Source organism: Manacus candei, unplaced genomic scaffold, assembly GCF_025592945.1.
Source record: "Manacus candei isolate 608988 ecotype Guabito, Panama unplaced genomic scaffold, ASM2559294v1 h1tg000022l, whole genome shotgun sequence".
Lineage (NCBI taxonomy): Eukaryota > Metazoa > Chordata > Aves > Passeriformes > Pipridae > Manacus > Manacus candei.
The window spans coordinates 2,100,729-2,120,764 of NW_026138070.1; the positions used below are offsets into that span (position 1 = coordinate 2,100,729).

The following is a 20,036-nucleotide window of genomic DNA, read 5'->3' on the forward strand; positions in this document are numbered from 1 at the left end:
TGGACCTCCTAATGACACTGAACAGGGGCTGAATCACTGGAATGGAAGCATGGAATTGCCCCAGCACTGATGACCTCAGCCTGTGTGGGCCAAAGGGAGGACAGGCCAAACCCTGAAATGGCTTTGCCTGTTGCTCCAAATGTATCAGTTTCCCCTATCTCATAAAATTCACCACCAGAATGAACCAGGAAACAGGAGCAAAAAGCACAAATGAAAACCAGAGGAGTTTGGGACTAAATGATCTTTAAAGTCCCGTCCAACCCAAACCATTCTATGATTCTGCAACTCAAAGAAAAGTTTAAACAACTGGATTTTTACATATGAAGGCAACCTAGGAAGACAAGAACTTCAACCCAAACCAGCCTCAGAGGAACAAACTGCTCGTGACGATCACACGTGCAAAGGCAATGCATGAGAAATGGAAGGAGAATGAGCACAACCCCTGTTTTATTGTGACTGGCAGGAAGTGAATAAGAGAAACTTATGGAAAAATCCCTGTCTGAAGAGAAGAAAAAGTTATGGTGATGTTATTCTTTTCAGCACATAGACAAAATGCTATGTAAAAAATGTTAATATTCACAGAAACATAGAAAAAAGCATTTAGACAGCTCAGGGCTGGTGGTGCTGTCACCGTTCTCACTCCTGCTCCCCTCCCAAGGTGATCAACAGGATTTTTACTCTCCATCAGTAGTTTTTTGCTCTCAGCTAGACCTTCCCTCGCTGTGGTTCCTGGTAACCGTGTGTGAAGGATGGCTGTGGTCAGCCAGTTTGTGTCTTTATTAGGAAAGTGGGATGTTATTCCACAGCCCTCCGGAGGACAGGGCTGCTTCCTCCCCTGAGCAGCCAGGATTCCTGAGCTCATACATAACTAACGACCCAGGGAACGTCTGGCTGTAATTCCTTAAAAATCACACACGTTTGCAGGCGTTTAGCAAATAACTGGGGCTTTGGAACGGATGCGTCGGGACCATGAGAGGGCCAAACAACTCGGCTCTTTTCTCCACAGACAACGGCCCTGTGGAGGTGGGAGAACCCCCAGCCTCCATTTATCTTCGTTTCTGGCCGCTTCGGTGATGACACTTTTATAAACAAGGCCAAGGAACCATGACCACATCAAATTCCTGCGCGACACCTCCACAGCAGATCTGACAAAATCAAATTCTGGGACCAGCCATTAAGAGCAAACTGGGAGAAAGCCAAAAGAAAGCTCCCAAGCCTGGTTCCTGTGCTGGTCAAGGTTTGTAGGAGTAACTGGGCGGTGCAGCAAACCTATGCAGCTCTCTCCAGCACTGTGTTTCCAGAGAGTGTCCCCATCCCCTTTGTCACCTCTCCTGTCTAAGTGATCACCACAAAAGGTAGAGCCCGAAGTCGTGGACCCGATGAACTCAGTGGACATTTTGTGGACATTTTACAGGGGATGGTCCATAGACTAAGGGATCATAGAATAACTAAGGTTGGCAAACCCCACAGGATCATGGATTCTAACTGTTAGGCCAGGACTGCCCTATTCACCACTAAACCATGTCCCAAGGTGCCACATCCACATGCCTTAGAGCACTTCCAGGGATGGCAACTCCACCACTACCCTGGGCAGCCCATTCCAGGGAATATCTGTGTATTGTATCTGTGTGGAGCTGAGCTGCCAGCTGGGGTTAAACCACGGCAACAGGGAGAGGCAGAACTAAGAAAATCAAACGCATTTCACAGCGACAGACCCAACAGGCTCCAAGAATTAACAAGCAAGAGCCCGTGAGGGGATGCCTGGGAGAAGAAGAAGAAGGCTGGTAAGTCCTTGAAGACACTAATGCAGAGCATCTCAGAGCAGAAGGATCACGTCTGGTGGATGCACTAGGATTACAACGTGAGGGAATGGCAGGCACTCAAGGTCTCGCTCGGTTTGAAATCACTTCTGGAAAAATAATGAAAAAGCTGATGTAATTCCAATCATAAAGAATTAAAGAAGAGGAATATAATTAACACCAGTCAACATACTTCGAACAGGAAACAGCTCTTGTCAAACAAATCTGATTTCATTCTTCACTGAGATTACAAGCTGGATTGGTGAGAGGAGCCGTGTACAAGGCAGGAGAGCGCCTTGAGTGCCGAAACCAGGAGGCATGAGGGCAGCACAGGGAGCAGAGCTGCTGTGCCAGGCGCAGCCTGGGCCCCACATCATCAAAAAACATCCTAAACAGATTAAGAACTCATTAGCAGGCAGGTTCCACGTAATAGTTCCCAGCACTGGACCTTGGTGGGCTCCACAGGAACCAGCCCCAGGTTCATTTTTGCCTTTACAGTCAGCAGTGGTGGAGAGGGGTGAAGGAAAGCACTGCTGAGGTATGGAATGCCCTTGCAGAGCATCCTCAGGTGAAGGATATGGGATTCACCCTTGGTGTTCGCCACATAAAAAAATAATGCTTCTCTTTTAATGCAGTTGTTCATTTTCTCCAGATAGTAACAACAGAGAGAAAAGGGCCTCCAAGGACAGGCTGATGATTGAGACTAGCCAGGCAGGTGGGCTGAATTGCCTTCAGCAGGGTACTGAGGCAGGGGGGGGGCTTGCTTCCAGCTTACATCAGAAATCTCATTTTTGTGATGATGATTAAATTGATCAAATCATCCTCGAAGAAAATTTAGGGGTTGTACAAACCTTAAAATAAATTGAACTCTGTTGGGTTTAAACTCAGTGTTGGAAAGCCTGGTCTCCTCCAGCAACCACCCCCGGAGCTGGTGTGGCTCAGCAGATGTAAGCACCAGGAAAAGCTCCAGATGATCCCAGTGACATGGTGACACTGATCAGGGACAGCCCTCTGTGCCCAGCTCTGGCACCACAGCACGGATGCTGTTCCCACCTGACAGACGTTCCTTGTGTGTGAAACAATGGGATGGCTTCAGTCCCCTTCCAGGCAGGCAGGTGTCACCTACAGGACTGCCACCACAGCTGGGAACCCCTGGCAGCCAGGAGGATTAGGGCTCTTCCTTCCCCTCCATGGCATAACTATGGTTTTAGGGTTTCCAGGAGATCACTGTCCCAGGCAGGAGCATCAACAGTGTCCCAGAGATGAGCAGCCCCAAAAGGCAATCAAGGTGTGCACACCTGCCTCAAGGATGCAGCAACCAGGATAAGGAACAGCCTCAGCATCACCCTGGGCATCCATCCATTCCCTTCCCCTTTGGCTCCCCAAAGGATGAACAAAACTCAAACCACCTCAAGAAAGTCCCATCAATGCTATTAAACTGGGAGCTCTTCCATGGCAGGCACCACATGTGAAGGGGAAGGTGAAGGTGAAGGCAAACCCATGGCTAGAAAAGACCATCTGGTCCCTAGACCAAGCTTTAGAATTTTCAGAAAGTTTGGGGAGCTTTAACTCAGGAGCATTACTCAGCTACAGCAGAGACAAGACAGATCTGTAGCGTGCTGGGAGATGGGAGGAGAGTCCCAGGTCCTTGCCTGCCCCAAAGTTAGGGAAAACTCTCAGGCAAACAGCAAATCCCTATGGAAAAAGCCCTCAGCAGTGGGGAGGGAGCAGCTGCTGTTGTCAGTGCCTCCTGGGCTCGTCACGGCTGCCTCTCACCCAGCGCCTCCCCAGCCGGATCCTCTGACATCCAACACCACCTCTTGCCAAGCCAGCCCAGTTGGGTTCCCCCACTAATGCAAGCAGAAAACCCATCCTTTGGGGGCTCCTTTATATCACTGCCTCCCCCCAGAAAGGGCTTAGTCAAAGCAAATGCCAGATCCATTAAGTGCGAAGGACCTCACAGCCAACACAGGAATGCTGGGGCTTGATGGACTGTTTATAGAGTCTTTTATAGGAAGGATGGGTAACCTAATCCCAACTACAACATTTTTTTATGCTGCTCTGTGAGGGTTCAGCTGTGATTAAACTGTTGGCACGGTCCCATGGCACATAAAACCATGGAGACTGGCAAGTCTCATCCCCACCAGAGCCCTGCGAACGCAGGCGGCAAAAGTATTCCAAGTATTAAAGGCTGGCCAGCCCCACTGGGGGACATCCCAGCTCCCACCTCCACCGGCCTCCAGAGCCTGGGAGACCAAAATAAAACATCTCTAGTGAGTATTTACTCCTGCTGCAGCCCAGAGCAGGGCAAAGGATAACCACCCCACCGGGACTCCGTCTGGGTGCAGGAGATGCAACAAACCCGTGCTTTCAGCAATGGAATTCAACGTCCTTCTCCCCTAGAAGCAGCCCAGAATCAGCACAGAGCCCTCCACCACCCCCCTAAAAGACCAAATAAAACCCACAGCAACATTTTCTGCTCGGTTAAAACACTTGATTTTGAGCCAGCCTCGCTAAACTGAGACGATCCAAGTTGTGGATCTCCCGCTGTCTCTACCAGGCTGATGCTCCATGGCTGTGGCTTAGACCATGGTCCCCAGCATGGGCAAAGTCCTCCTGTGGAGAGGGTGTCCAAATGCTCCAGCAGATGTTGACCCAGAAAACCAGGCCCACCTGGGCCAAACCACTGCCAGGGCGCTCAAATTTGACTGTCTGAGAAGGAAATAAAGATTAGGAGGGGGGGAGATTGAAAGGGCGGGTCCTCCCAGCCCAGGCTGGTCGCAGGGTCACACCAACCCAACGCTTGGTGCAGCCAAGCCAAGCCCCACTCCAGTCTCTGCTTAGCTAGAAATGGAAAAAAAGGGCTGGGGCAGGGACATCAGACCCAGCAGGGTCTCCCCCAGCCCTACTGGCGGGTGGGATTTCTTCAGGGAACGTGAACACGATGTTTGTTTTATTTTATTGTTATAGAATTGGAACCGAAACAAGGTTTTCCTTTTTTTAATTTACGTTTTTTTGGCTCTGTTGATTCATCCATCAGCTTGTCTGCTCACCCTCATCATACTTCCCTGGCACAATGCATCATCTCCCTCCTGGCCACCACACACTCAGCCCAGGTGGGCTCCCACCATCCACCTTAGCCCATGGCCATGTGAGGTGGTCTCTCAGAGTTCCAGCTCTGGAGCACACAGAGCACAAGAGCAGACCATTGACTTCAACCCCTTCTTCTGCACTGAATAAAAGCCACCAGCACCTCAGAAACCCTTGCTGAGCATCCCCACCACAGCAGCCAGGAGAGGAACATGTCCCCCCAGGGCTTTTTCTGTGGGATGGGAGTTTGCCAGCAGTTTTATTTTAGCCCTGTGTGAGTGTAGGGTACATTCCTGCCACTGGTGTTTTTGGGTGCCATCACCTGAGCCCGTGCCCCTAATGGGGTTCCTCCTTCCAGCACAGGCAGCACACTGACACACCATGCACAAGCACCTTGACACACAGGGGTGGGCACATCACCACGGCTTGATGAGCTGTCAGAACCCCTGGGAGACCCAGAGAGGGGCTAAGCCCTTCTCCACCCCTCTGGCCACCAAGTAATTCAGGGCTGGTGGACACCACACCCAGGGCTGACCTCATAAATCCCAGTTTTTATCCTTTCCCCTCCGTAGCCCACACACCAAGGACCTCCCAAACACACAGTAAAATGCCGGGTCAGCCTTCCAAGGGCTCAGCACCCACAAGCAGAAGCCCAGGTCATATTTAGGACACTCAAATTACAGGGCAAGGTTTCTTCTTGAGGGTGACCTGCTTGGCTTCCCCCAGCACGAAGCCACACGGGCAGCCCCTGCCATCCCACCCAGAATGCCATGGGGACATGTGGGCTCCACTGGTCCCTCCTGTTGGTCACAAACGTGCTACTCCCAAACCTACTGCAGCCCCTGGCAGTGCCCCTGCACATCCCCTGCTTTCCAGTCCAAAATTCAACCCCTCTCCCTGCAGCCCCACCTTTCCTTGCCCAGGGACTAACAGAAACTGGGAGCATCAAAGCAACACCGTGGGACACAACAGGGAGAGGTTGAACTTCACCCCCAACCCCACAGATAAGGAAGGATGGGCTCCTGCAAGGGCCAGGAATGAAAGGGAAGCCGCAACGGTCGCGTTGGCTGGCTCGGTTTTTGGCATGAGCTCCTTTTCCCGCCTTGTGCACACCCATGAACTCTGTCCCACCAGGATGGAGACAGCTCAGTGGCCCAGGGTGGCCCTGGATGCACCCTCTGGCAAAGCCTCACCTGCATGTCTGCATCTCCTGCCTGTCCCACAGTCCATAAACCAGTGGAGCCCAGGAGACCCCCCCAGCAACCTTCTGAGTGGAGCAAGGTTTAGCCAAACCTGGGAAGAGAGACCAGTAGATACACAGGAGCAGCTGCCAGTAAATTCAGCATTTCCAGAGGATGTTTGTATCAAAAGCTGCTGCTCTGCAGCCAGAACAGGTGTCAGTTATAGCAAAATTTTGTGGCAGCTATTCAGTGTGATGGCATAAGAGTTTGACAGCAGACCAAAAAAAAAAACCCAAAAGCAATGTGAGCAGCTCCTCTGCTCTCCATTTCACCCACAGCCATGGAAAAAGAGAGGTGAAGAGCCAAAAGAGGGAGAACAACACCAGGTGTGCCAGCAGCAGCACAGCCACACAATGTAGGCAGCTCCCCAGCACTGGTGATGCTCTGAGCAGTCCCATGGCAGAGTCACATCACTGTCTGTCACCCAGCTGCCACGGGTGGACTCAAAGCTGCACCCACCTACCCCAGGACACTTCCATCACCCCTGAACTAGCCTTGTCCCCCCTGCAGACTCACAACCTGCCTCCTGCCCCGAGCTTTACATTGAACATGACACGGAGCAGATCCTGTTCAACATCTCCCACCAGCCAGAAACTGACCCCTAATTAGCCAACATCTTAATTAGCACCCTCCCTGCACCAACCCTGCTCCCGACTGCTCTGCAGCTGTCCAGGACTCTCTGAGGTCCTCCAAAGGTGACAGGGGATGGGGACAAGCCCTGAGGCGCTGGGCACTCTGCCCCTCCAGAGCAGCTGGCACAGCAGCTCCCCCAGCCCATGCCAGTCCCACTGCTCTGCCATGAGTCTGATGTCAAGGCATTTCCACACAGCATCACACAAACTCCCCTCCCGAGCCTCCAGAGCGGGGCTGACATGCAGCCAGGATGGGAGAAGCCCAGGAGGGTCCTTGTTACACAGGGAGTATCCATCTCTCTGCAAAAGGAGTGGGGCTTTGTCCCAGTGTCATAGAATTACAGGATGGTTTGGATTGGAAGGGACCATAAGGACCATCTCCATGGGCAGGGACACCTTCCACTAACCCAGGTTGCTCCAAGCCCCATCCAGCCTGGCTTTGGACACTTCCAGGGAGTTCCTGCATGGACAGAGTGGCTCCAGAAATGCATTTGCCCATCTTGCCTGGAAACTGCCCCTGGTGGGGCTGCCCTGCTCTGCCTGCCTTGATCCACTGCCTTGATCAGCACTGTGCCCCATGCCAGGCAGCACAGCCAGCTCAGGGGGATGGCACCTCCATCCCACCACCAGGCAACCAACACTGGGTGATCCCTGTCACAAGCCATTCACCACATCCAGGCACCTGCTGCTCTCTGCTCCCTAGGGAATGAAAATACAACATCCCCACCTTGCTTTCCCTGCCAGAGAGACGCCCAGGGAGCCACGTGCCTGCTCCCATCCACCACACAGGTGCCACAGCGTGGCTGGGGACACGAAACCAGCGCTCAGTCACCTGCAAGGGCACTCTGCAAACAGCCTTGAAGCTGTCGGGATCCTGCAGGAGAGATCCCGGAGCAGAGATCCGTGGAAAATGCCTTCCCAAAGCTGGCATTGCTCAGTGAACTCCCTGCAGGCAGCCCGGACACCTTGTTTGTTCCATCCACGCTGCCCCCCGGGTCAGGCGTTTCTCCCGCTCGCTTTGTCCCCTGATACCAGACAGGCTTAAAAGTAAAACAAGGCCGAGATTTATGAAGTGAGGCTGCCGGCGAAGGTTTCCCAGTGGCAGTTGTGGGGCCTGGAAACAGGATTACAAGCAAAGCAAATCGTGAAACGCGACCGTAACCTCGGCACGGCGAGACGTGACCCCTCACGTGCTCCAGCCCAGCTCCCCCCTCCGAGTATGTGGTGTGCACCAGCTGGGGCTGCCTGACTACCACCACCCTCTCTGTGATGGCCCAGGGCTTCCTCAACTCCCCTCTGCTGCTCCCCGCTCGTCTGGGTGGCCCAACCCTGATGCTCAGCAGACTCTCTGCTATACCTTGCCTCAGAGCAGCTGCACAGGTGTTTGTCAGCCCAGAGCACTCCTAGTTCTCCTTCAACACCACAAACAGCTTCTTTGGACACACCCTCAGAATTCCATGGTGACCTTTATTGTGCCTTCCACTGCCTAAAGGGGCTCCAAGAGAGCTCGAGAGGGACTTTTTACAAGGGCAGTTTTTACAAGTGACAGGACAAGGGGGAATGGCTCCCCACTGACAGAGGGTAGGGTAGGATGGAATACTGGGCAGAAATTCTTGGCTGTGGCACAGGCCCTGGCACGGGTTGCCCAGAGAAGCTGTGGCTGCTCCACCCAAGTGTTCAAGGCCAGGTTGGATGGGACTTGGAGCAACTTGGTATAGTGGAAGGTGTCCCTGCCCATGGCAGGGGGATGGAACTGGATGAGCTTTAAGGTCCCTTCCAATCCCAATCATTCCATAATTCTATGATTCTAGGACCAAACCCTCCTGATTGAATCATCAGTCCCACTCAAAAGTCTGGACATACACTGGATATACAAAAAGCAAAGCTGGCAAGAAAGATGCATCTCATGAGGAAGGATTAAAGTCAAACTCATGGAGGCATCACCCTGTCCATACCTGGGGACAATGAGCTGCAGAGTGACAGGAGCCAGAAGCAGGGAAGGATGATGCCAGCTACACCCAGGGGTACCAGCCATGGCCACCAGCACGTGCCTGGAAGGAGTGGAGAGCAGTGGATGCAGGCAGATCTAGGTCGTGGTAGGACACACACACCCCCCAGCCTTGAGACCAACCACACACCTGGAGGCACCTGAACAGCCCATTCCTGCCTGGTTTGTCCTTGGACACATCGTGTCCAACCCTCCAGTCTCAGTGAGCAACCCAAACCAAAGTGCTTGGCTTCAGTGGCCACTCTGCAGGAACTAGTGGCCTCCTGGGAGGCTCAAAGAGCAGGACCTCCTCTGGAGACCCAAGAGCAACTGAGGACTCCCTGTCCCCTGCTCCAAGGCAGAGTCCTCTGATTGTCCTCTCTTGCCCCAAGACACTCTAGGACAAGCAGAACCTGCATTGTCACACCATAGTGAAGCATCAGATGCTCCTCATCTACAGCCTGTGCATGAGGACTGTGGAGGATGGAGACCCCTTCTCTCTCCTGCCTCCCTCTGCTGAAGTTGTCCAGGCTCAGAGAGGGTTTTGACATGAGGTCCAGAGGGTCTGTCCCTTGTTTGACCCTCTTCACCCTCCCTGGTTCCCCTCTCCTCTGCCTCTCAGCAAAGCAGTGCTGCAGCAGCCCCCCTACGTGGGTCCCTGCAAACCACAACAAGGACACTCAACCAGAGCTCACCAGGCTCCAGCAGGGCCCCACACACCTGGGGACACATTTTGGGAGCTGGGGTGACGCTTCCCATGGTGAGGACTCAGCCCACTGGCAGACAGACAGACTCCCAGCTGGGCACAGGCTGCCCCACATGTGATAACTATCACTGGGGACGTCCTCCAGCCCGCTGCAGACTGGGTGTCCCTGTGTCCCCCAACACCTGAGTGGGAGCAGAGGGGATCCCAGACCTCTGCAGTCATCTCCACTGCCTCCCCCTCCTCTCCCAGGCCGGGGGCTCGGCAGCCAGAGCCCATTGTTCCCTTTGTCTGGCCCTTGGAGCATGAGCTCCAGGCGTCACCTGCACTGCCGGGACGTTCACACGCTTGGCCGCCCTCGCCACCCCTGACCTGCTCAGCCAAGCACCTCCCCTAACCCAGCCTTTGCCCCCCCAACATGAACCCTGGGCTGAGGGCAGCTCCTCTCCTCCCCACAGCTCCAGGCAGATGCTCTTGGCCTCCAAAACTCCAAGCAAGGTGAAGGCGAGCACCCACAAGTGTTTTCCAGGGGATGTCACCCTTGCCTGGCCATCCTGCCAAAATCAAGAGCCTAAAGGTGTTCCCAGACCCAGAGTTCACCATCGTGGTTCACCAAGGCCATGAGCCCCCAGAGCAATGTGGACCTCCCCAGCACTTGGCCTCAAAACCTGTAGATGGTCCTGAAAGCCAAACTGGGAGCTGGGGGGCAACAGGACCCCATTGAGCCTGGGCACCCAGTGTGGAGCCTGGAGAAGGCACCTTTCCCTTGGGACTGACCTCAAACCCCACACCTGCCAAGGGAGGGTGAACCAAAGGAATTCCTGGTTTCCACCCCACCTCCAGCAGTGCACCAGGATGTTCAGGGAGGAGGTGTAACAAGCACCCCAGCACCAAGGGCTTCCTGATGCCCCCCCAGGACCCAAGGATGGGCAGGGCTGGGGCTTCACCCTCCACTGCTCCTGAGTGAGGGGAAAAATATAAAATAAAGCATCATCACCCCTTCATCACCATCTTCTTCACACCTCCCGTGGTCCAATGCACCTCTGTGCCCCCCCCTGAGCCCAAGCTGCATCTTTCTTGGAGCATCCCTCCCCTGTACCCCTCCTGTACAAGCATCTTCACCCCCATTCCCAGTCTTTCCCGGCTCAGAGTCGATGCTTTCAAAGAGCCATCCACAATGACTTTAAGATCTCTTTCTTAAAATGCTAATAAGTAATTTAAAGACTGCCACTGTGCATGCATGGGTTTAGGGTAATTTTTTCCATGTGAATCCCTTTTCATTCATCCCTGACTACATTTAATCTGCCACTTTATAGCCTGGCTATCCAGTGTCATGAGAGCCTTTTGCAATATTTTCAAGACAACTGTTGTTTTTATCATCCTGAATAATTCTGTATAATCTGCAAACACTCTGGCCTTCCCATTCCCACCCCTCTCTCATTTATGAATACATCACCCAGCACAAGTCTCATGCCGACCCCATCCAGTGGGAAAACTGACTCTTTGTTTCCCATTCTTTAAGCAGATTTTAATTCATAAGAGAGCCCTTCCTCTAAAATTACTGCTCTGGAGTCTCTCGGATCACCCAGGGAGATCATCTTAAAGGATGCTCATCCCATTTACTCTGCCCCAAATATTCTCCTGCCATCGCTCCAGAGCAGTCTCCCAGCCCTGCCCTGGGAAGGAAAGCTCCTTGGCAGGAGGCCCCTTGGCCATGGCCACTTGGGGGGACACTGAAGTCAGTCCCCACCTTCCCCAGGGCTCCATCCTGCAGGTTTAACCTCCCAACACTCACTTGTTGTAGGGAAACTTGGGGGGATAAATAATTTCTTCTCTCAAGTTATTTTTCAAACTCCTCTCAGCCTGCCTTATATGGCCTCGCATTCACCACACCACAGTTTCTGATTTTTTTTCTATTTTCTCCTTTTAGATACCACTTCCACTTTCCAAAGAACATCTTTTTACCTCCGTTGACCTCCTCCAATTTGCCATTTAATCAAGTTTGCTTTTTTTTTTTTTTTTTTTAGAAAACTCATGTTAAATGGCTGTGTGAATTTATTCTGAGCTTTAATTTAATTTCCTACATCATGGGCAAGTACTTCCCTATTTTAGCTTCTCCCTTCGGCCAGCTCCTTCACTTTGCCTCACTTACAGACCATTACTGTGTGGTGGTTTTAAGTGCTGGTTGTTTTACGGATGTGATGGTCTGACTCTAAGAGACATAAGGTGGAAAGAACATCATTTATGGGATCAACTGATAAAGCTTCAGCAACTTTTGGAGCTCTCCAGACCCTTTTTGTGCCCACTGGGAGACTGAACCTGCTCCCATGCAGTCGACCCCATGTCCTGCACACTGTGTTCGGGTCTGATTCAGAGATCCTCCTCCTGTGGGCTCTCCAAAGAGCCACAGCTGTTCCCAGCCACTAAAACTATAATTTCTGAATGTGACATTTAGGGAGGCACAGACCAGCCACAATTATAGTTGTGTTTTCTGCCCTCGTGGCCCATTTCATCTTCCTTTATGGCTTGGCAAACGGTGCCACACGTCCTGTCAGGGGGCATCACACCTGGTGCTGCTCCCTTCATCCTGAGCAAGGAAGTTCAGGGATGGGCAAACAGCATGGCATGATTCTCACTCCTTCACCTCATCGTGTTTTCCTGAGCAGGTTGGTACATCCTGAACAGCTACCCCTGTGCCTGCACCCTTGCACAACTTGCCATGCATCCAGCACGTTCCTGAAACACCTGGCATTGATGTAAAGTCTGTATCAATATATCCCTGCACATCTCCCAGCACCTCACACACTCCTTCCTGCTGCCACTTGGCCCCCAAGGGGCCTGCCTCCAGCATTCCCAGTGATTCCCCTGTGCTCCTGCAACCCTGGGTACCAGACACAGATACCTGCGTGCTCCTGCATCCCTGGCTACCAGGCATGGATACACACATGCTCCTGCACCCCTGGGTACCAGGCAGGGATACCCCTGTGCTCCTACATCCCCGGGTACCTGGCAGTGATCCCCTGTGCTCCTGCATCCCTGGCTACCAGGCAGGGATACCCCTGTGCTCCTGCATCCTTGGCTACCAGGCACAGATACCCCTGTGCTCCTGCATCCTTGGCTACCAGGCAGGGATACCCCTGTGCTCCTGCATCCTCAGGTACCTGGCAGTGATCCCCTGTGCTCCTGCATCCTCAGGTACCTGGCAGGGATACCCTGTGCTCCTGGGTACCAGGCAGAGCACAGTGATCCCCCCGTGCTCCTGCATCCCTGGCTACCAGGCAGGGCAGAGTGATCCCCTGTGCTCCTGCATCCCTGGCTACCAGGCAGGGATACCCCTGTGCTCCTGGGTACCAGGCAGGGCAGAGTGATCCCCCTGTGCTCCTGCATCCCTGGGTACCAGGCAGGGATACCCCTGTGCTCCTGGGTACCAGGCAGGGCACAGTGATCCCCCTGTGCTCCTGCATCCCTGGGTACCAGGCAGGGATACCCCTGTGCTCCTGGGTACCAGGCAGGGCACAGTGATCCCCCTGTGCTCCTGCATCCCTGGGTACCAGGCAGGGATACCCCTGTGCTCCTGGGTACCAGGCAGGGCACAGTGATCCCCCTGTGCTCCTGCATCCCTGGGTACCAGGCAGGGCAGAGCCCTCTCCCAGCTCCCCCCGCCCCGTGGTGCCTCTCCCTCCCTCCCTCCCTCCCTCTCGTGCCGCCCCGTCAGCTCCTTATCGCGGGAGGCCCCACGTTACCCCTTATCTAAGGGCTGAACTTTTGCCTCCAAGGATCTCCCCGCTCCCCCCATCCCAGCGAGATCCAACACTTCGCCCCGGCCGCTCTGCAAACCAGCTCCAGGTCTGGGAGGGATTGCACACCAGAGCGGGAGCCGACAGGGGTCTTCCTCGGTAAAAACGGGCTTTTGGTGGGATGGGAACTGTGTTCCCAGACAGACTCACGCCCAGCACCCACCTCAGCAGGGCCAGTGTGCCGGGAGGGGCCCGTGCAGGAGTGTGGGGGGGTGAGGGGTAGTCAGACTCTCCTTTATCCCTCCCTTCAAAGCACTCAGGCCTCGGGAGCTGTCGCAGCATCCACTATTTACCCAGCTCCTCGGGAGGGTTTCGTGGGTGCCCACTCCTCTCTCCAGCTCAGGTATGTGTACACAATCGGCCACGACTAGTGCAGGCAGGCCCTCAGCCTGTCTCCAAGGGAATTGCTGCTCCCATCCTGGGGGAACAGCCCCAACCCCTTGGAAGCATCTTTGAGGCACAGGCACACCCCCTTCCCAGCCCCACATCCCTCTGTATGGTGCCCCGAGGAGCTGGGGGACAGTGGTGGCCATGCCAACCCCAAGCCCTCATCTCCTACCACCCTGGCCCCTCCAGCATCTGCTCCCTATGCTTTTGTCACCCAGAGAAGCTGGAAATTCAGTAGGGAACCCCAAGCCCTCGTCTCCTACCACCCTGTCCCCTCCAGCATCTGTTCCCTACGCTTCTGTCACCCAGAGAAGCTGGAAATTCAGCAGGGGTTGAGTGAATTGCTGCTCCCGCCTGGAAAAGCCACGGAGCAGACTGGCAATGGCTGCAACACGGACATTTAAATGAGGCACCGATTTATTTGTTCTCCAAAAGGAGTTTTCCCTGTTGCTGCCCCTGTAATGCAAAGGGCAGGTGGGTGCAAGGAATGTGCCTCGTCAAAAATTAACCCGGGAAATGGAGGGGAGGGGAGGCAGCAGCAGGGAGGCACAGGGCTGACCTGAAACCACAGGCTCTGCTCTGCTCCTCAGTCCCATTAGTTCAAAAAAAATGTGTTCCCAGCCTGGTCTCAGGACGGTGTTTGCAGATCTGAAGTTAAATCACACAGGAGGGATCAGCTTCTTGACAGATCCTGGGTTTTTCCCTGGACCTGCTGCTCTGCCATGTCCCTCTGGAGCGTGCTGGGCTTGCCAGGATGCTCCTGCAGCTCCTGTGGTCCTGGCACACCTGGAATATGCCACCTCCCTGGAGCACCAAGGTCAATGCCCTGGTGTGACTGTAACTCTGAAGGGGATGGCTCAACTCTTCCCCCATAGAGAACCACAAAGCAACATACGAGGAGATACAAACCAACCCTGTGTCCACTGGCATCCCCCTGCACCCCCAGGGCCTGAAGGAGGCTGTGGGGTGCTCAGCAGCAGGTCATGACCATGGGTACAGAAGAGGAGACCATGTCTGAACACTAAAATATGTCATAGTAGACATGAAATTAAATATACCGTATATTACAGAACCACAGAACATCTCACGCTGGGAAGGACCCACAAAGATCACCCAGTCCAACTCCTGGCCCTGCACAGGACACCCCAACAATCCCACCATGTGCCTGAGAGCATAAGACATACTATGTACATTATAATTAACTACAAACTGAAAAGTCCTGTCTCCAGCTTGCTCAGAGGACGGGTAGGGATGACCATGTCCAGCACCTCAGCCACAGCATGCCCCGGGAATACCCCCCCGGGGAGTGGATAACAGCCCTCCCACCCCAGCGTTCCTCTCCAAGCCCAAAGCTGGGCTCACAATTAGGATTGCCAGGCACAGCTGATTTTCCCTATGGAGTCCCCTCTCCTGTGATGCTGCTTCCCAGCAAAACTCGTGGTGGGCAGTGGAGAACCGTCGAGTCGGAGCCCGGCACTGCCTCTGCGTTGTCGGCCCCAGGCTGCCCAGAGCCTCTCTGACAGCAGGGCAATCTCGTGTCTCCTCTCGCATTTTTGGCACAAGGCTGGCTCTCCTCCAGCCCTCGGGAAAGTTGCCAGCACCGCAAGGTTTATGAAAAGTTAACTCCAGCGGGGCAAAGAGTGCCGGCGGTTTGGTTTTCCCCCCCTCGCACGTGAGTCAGACGGGCTGCTGATTTTAAAATACCTCGGTGTCCTTCCCAGCTGCCCCCAAAACCCCTCGGCAGAGCCGGTGCTCCGACCCGTGCGCGGCACACGCGGCAGGAATACAAAGCGGAGCCGTTAGCGATAGCAGCACTACCAACCGGTGTGGGATCCAGACCCTTCCAGGACTCCTTTGTTCTTGACTTTCTGGTTTGGGGTTGGTTTTTTTTTTTTTTTTTTTTTTCAAAAAACACACAAAAAAAAACTTTCCTTTGAGAAGCCTGAACTTTCTCAGCTGCAGACACATTACCTTCCAACTGCCTTCACAACTATAGGCAATTCCTAACCTCTGCTTTATGTACGTTGTCATCCACCTCCCTGTTTTCCATATTGATTTATGTTTTACGTTCTTTTCACATTTCCTTTTAACAGAGCCGGTTTTAACCAAACAGCCTTCCCTCCCGAGCCCAAGCCACGCATTCTGCTGGCCAGTGAGTAATCAACTTCCAATTTCCATGCACACTCCTGTTTATATTTCCTTCCCTATCGGCTTTGTTTCTAATTAAGGTTTGTTAAATGCAAGTGAATATATAGCGTACAGAGAAATATAAAGCATGTAGATAAATAAACACCCCACACACAGCCACACTGACTAAGGCTATGCTTTCAACCACGGATCCCAAAGCACTTTGTCATGTTCATTAACAAAACCTCGCAGCTCCCTTGGGAAAGACGCTTGGATTATTTTACGCCTTGTAATTAGGAAAACTGAGGCACAGAGGAGACAAGTGAAATTACCAGCAGTACAGAAACGTTCTGTGGCAGAGCTGAAAACAGGACTCAAGAGGCAGGATCCTCCAGCATTGTGGTTTTTCCCTCAACAAGCCTTTTTGCCCCCATTTTGGCCCTGGGAATTTGCTGGAGCTGGTGATGGCAGCGTGGAAGGCACCGCCACCACGGAGGTGCCTGCGGCCGGGGGGACGTGGTGGGGTCCAGCCAACACCTCCATGGGCAGCAGCTGCTGTTGGGTCAGTCTGCCCACACCACAGGGATCCAGAGCATCCAGAGGTGCAGGTGGACACCACATCCAAGCACCGTGGGAAGAGGCGGCTCCCAAAAGGAAGGAGCAGAGGCACACCAGGGGACCTGCATCCCACATGCCTTCACCTTGCCAGCTCTCCAGGTGCCTTTTCCAGGAAGGCTGGGCATGGGAGCTGGCTGCCCACGCCAACACTGCGAGTGACCATCATAACCCCACAGCACACACAGGGCAAGAGGCAACAGCGGGGGCATGGGGGGACCCCCTGAACCTAAATCCACACAGTTGGCTCCAGCTGGGAATGGCTGCTGGAAGCGCAGTGCAGGGTGCCCATTGACCATCTCCACGGGCACGTCTCCACCCATGTAGGAGCACACCTTACGGAGACCATCTCCGGTGGGCAAAACACCCCACCAGCAATGGCCACCCCCTCGCTCCCAGATATTTTCCCCATCCCTTGGGATGTGCCCTGGCACTCGTGCATCCAGTGCCCGCTGCTCCTGCCATGACAGGGGAACAGTCATTCACGTCTCAAGCACGCGCAGAGGAGCCCCCGGGAGCCAGTCGCTGACCCCCAGCACTGCCCAACAACCTCTCCTGCGGTGCAGGAGGGGCAGGGTGGGGTGGACGTGTCACCTCGTCCCCGCACAAGGCACCTGGCTCTGTCCCCGTTCTGTCCCCGCTGCAGTTGGTAGTGTTGGCTGGGCACGGCCAAGCCCCGCTGGCCAAGCCCAGACCCCGTTGGAAGTGTCAAGGCCACTAGCTGATCGGGCCAGACATCCTGCATGGACACATACGCTCCCAAAAACGCACTCATCACCCCAAACCTTCCCCCCCCCATAATTAAAACCATGCTGGGCTCATTTGAATACCAGAGCTGGCGAGCGCTCTCCGCTGCAACGTAAATAGTCCTATTTATGCCAAGCTCCCATATTGTAAATATCACGATGTATAGCTGGCCAACCCATGAGTCATCTCCCAAAACTCCAACTTAATAAATGGTGCCTCATCCACGTTCCAGACAAACACTGTCCATGCGGCTCCCACCGCCCGGCGTGCCCAGGGCCAGCAGTGGCCACCCAGCCTGCCCACGGAGCCCAACAGAGCCAGGGAGACAGTGGAGCCACCCAACCCCTCAGACACGACCCTTCCACCACGAACCCACGGCCCGCGCTGCTCTGGGATGAGCCCGTTTTTGGCCTGACACCTTGCCCTCGCCCCTGCCCAGCCCAGTTCTCCGCCGCTTCCCAGGGTGTCCACGCAGCGGGCGGGCAGGGGGAAGGAAGGAATAGCTGGGATGGTTTCGGAGATGGGAAAACGAGTCGTCCCCTTGCCCAGACCCCAGCACGGGGCTCCCACCCAGCGCCTTCCCCACGCACCCAGCCCTGGAGCTCCCACCTGCCGCCTCGCTCTGCTTTGTCTGAGCACCGGGGACCTCGGCGGGGAGCTCGGCTCCTCCCGGGGACGCCGGGAACGCCACGGCGCCAACGGGGAGCCGGCCACCAGCTCCAGGATGCCGGCGAGGCCTGGTTGAGGGGCGCCCCAAAGACTCTCCCAAGAGCAGCGGTGGGGCGGCGAATCCTGGGCATCCCTGGGGGACGCTCCGTGGTACCCAGGGATGCCCACCGCGGCGAAGGGATGGCGGGGAGAAGCGCGGCGGGCCATCGGGAGGCTCCGGGGATGGCGGGGGGCACACGCGACACACCGGGGCTCCGCCGGCGACACCTCCAGCTGGGGCAGCACTTCCCCAAAACTTCGCCTCCCTTCCGAAGGGTGTGGGGGGGGGGTGTGTGCGGCGGAGAGCGGGGGGGGGGGGAGGCGGCCAAGTGCCACCTCCCCAAAAAACGGGGAAAACGCGGAAGGGGGCTCGCCGCACACACAGGGCCCCCCGCGCCCCTCGTCGGCCCCCCCCCCCCCACTCCCTCCTACCTTCCACGGCGGCGAGCAGGGGCAGGAGGGCGAGCGGGAGGCAGCAGAGCCATAGCGGCCCCATGGTGCGCGCCGGGCCGGGCATCAGAGGCGGCGCGGCCGGCGCTCCATGGAGGCGGCGGAGCGCAGAGCCCAGGAGCCCCTCGCTGGGGCCGCCGCCGGCGCGGGCACGGCCGCGGGCACGGAGCGCTCCGCCGGCCCCGCCGCCGCGGCCGGGCCGAGCCACCGCCGCCGCCGCGCGGGGGACGCCCCGCGCCGCCCGCCCCGCCCCGCCCCGGGGCCGCGCTGCCCGCGGGGGGAGGCGGGGGCGGCGGGAGAGGGGGCGGCCGCGCCGGGCCGGGGGGCGGCGGGGACCGGCGGGCCCCGGGCGGGCGAGGGTGGGAGGCGGGCGGGCGGGAGGTTCCCCCCGACCCGCCCGATGGTTTCTCCCGGAGCTGTCGATCATCCAGAGAAAGCCGTGATTTCAGCCCAAATCCGCCTCGCTGCGCCGCCGGCACCGGGCGAAGGGGCGGAGGGGCAGCTGAGAGGCGGGGGGGGGGTGTCCCCGGGGATGCCCCCGCCGCCCTTCGCACCGCCCGCGGTCGCCGCGGGCCACGGGCTGAGCATCCCTCCCGCGGGGCTGAGCCCACGCCGCTGCCCGGCGGGGCGGTGAGGAGATCCCCGGCCGGAGAAGGGGATGTATCCTGCAGGATTAAAAAAAAAAAAAGGAAAAAAGGAAACAAGAATCCAAGGAGTTGTTAAAGCCGCGGCTTGTTGCTGGCAGCCCTGAGCAGCCCTCCCTCCCCACCCCAGCCCCCTGAGACCGGCCCAGGTGGAGATGGAGCAGGAATTCCACCCCCCCACTTCAAGCGTGGAGCAGTTGTGAGCTGGTCACAAGCCCCACTGACACCACTGGGGTGAAGCAAGACCTTCCCAGAAGGTGCAAGATGAGACCCAGCTCCACCTCTGCATCCCAGCACTCAACAGCCCCAACTCCCCTCGGTGCCTGGGAGCCACATCTGCCCTGGGGGCATCTCCGGAGCCAAACCCTGTTCAGGACATAGCAGGAGGGTTGGGATCAGATGGTCTTTAAGGTCCCTTCCAACCCAAACCATTCTGTGGATCTATGACATTCGTGACTGCTACCAGGACGGTTTGCCCCACGAGGTCCCTCTACCACCACCCTGACATCTCCTCCTCCCCCCGTCCAACCCTCCAGCATCCATGTTGTACCCAGCAGTGCCCTCTGCTCACCCCCCATAGCTGTGTCCCAGTTTCTGCTGGCTGGGAAGTAGGGTCAGATGCATCCTGAGAGAACCATTTCTGTCCTGGAGAATCTTCTCAGGGAGGTCACACCCTGAACACGGAGCTCTGCACAAGCTGTGCCAGCCTCGTAGGCAGGACCTGAAGGCCCACTGGACTTCCAGGATGGACTTCTGTCCTTTGACTCACCAAAGTGTCTAAGACATGCAAAAGACAGTCCAGGCTTCACTGTGCTCTTCCTTGTCCCTTTGCTGCACCAGCAGCTTGAGCACCTTGTTTTCCGTGCCTTGACCCATCATTTCTGGCTACAGGAAATGATTCCACAGGAGTGTTTAGAGGAGGTCATAGCTCCCTGAGAGTATTGGCCATACATGTGAGCCAAATGTGCTTCCTCAGCTCCGTGTGGGCAACTGCAGGCTCTGATCTGCTTTGGGAGCTCCTGTCACTGCAGATGTTGCCGCTTATCCAGGTTGGCCCCGCTTTCAACACAACAGCCTCTGGAGAATCCTGTGGCCCAGCTCCACTGTGT

At 55.8% G+C, this 20,036-nt stretch overlaps 1 protein-coding gene across 2 annotated transcripts in view; it reads right to left on the reverse strand.

Moving 5' to 3' along the window:
• Positions 1–18,467, reverse strand: part of EPHB2 (EPH receptor B2) — a 108,751-nt gene extending 90,284 nt beyond the window's left edge. For both annotated transcript variants that reach the window (XM_051786325.1, XM_051786326.1), the window contains exon 1: positions 18,266–18,467. In XM_051786325.1, the coding sequence (XP_051642285.1) occupies positions 18,266–18,350 (85 nt within the window). In that variant the 5' untranslated portion in view covers positions 18,351–18,467. The remainder of the gene's footprint in view (positions 1–18,265) is intronic.
• Positions 18,468–20,036: the final 1,569 nt, after the last annotated feature.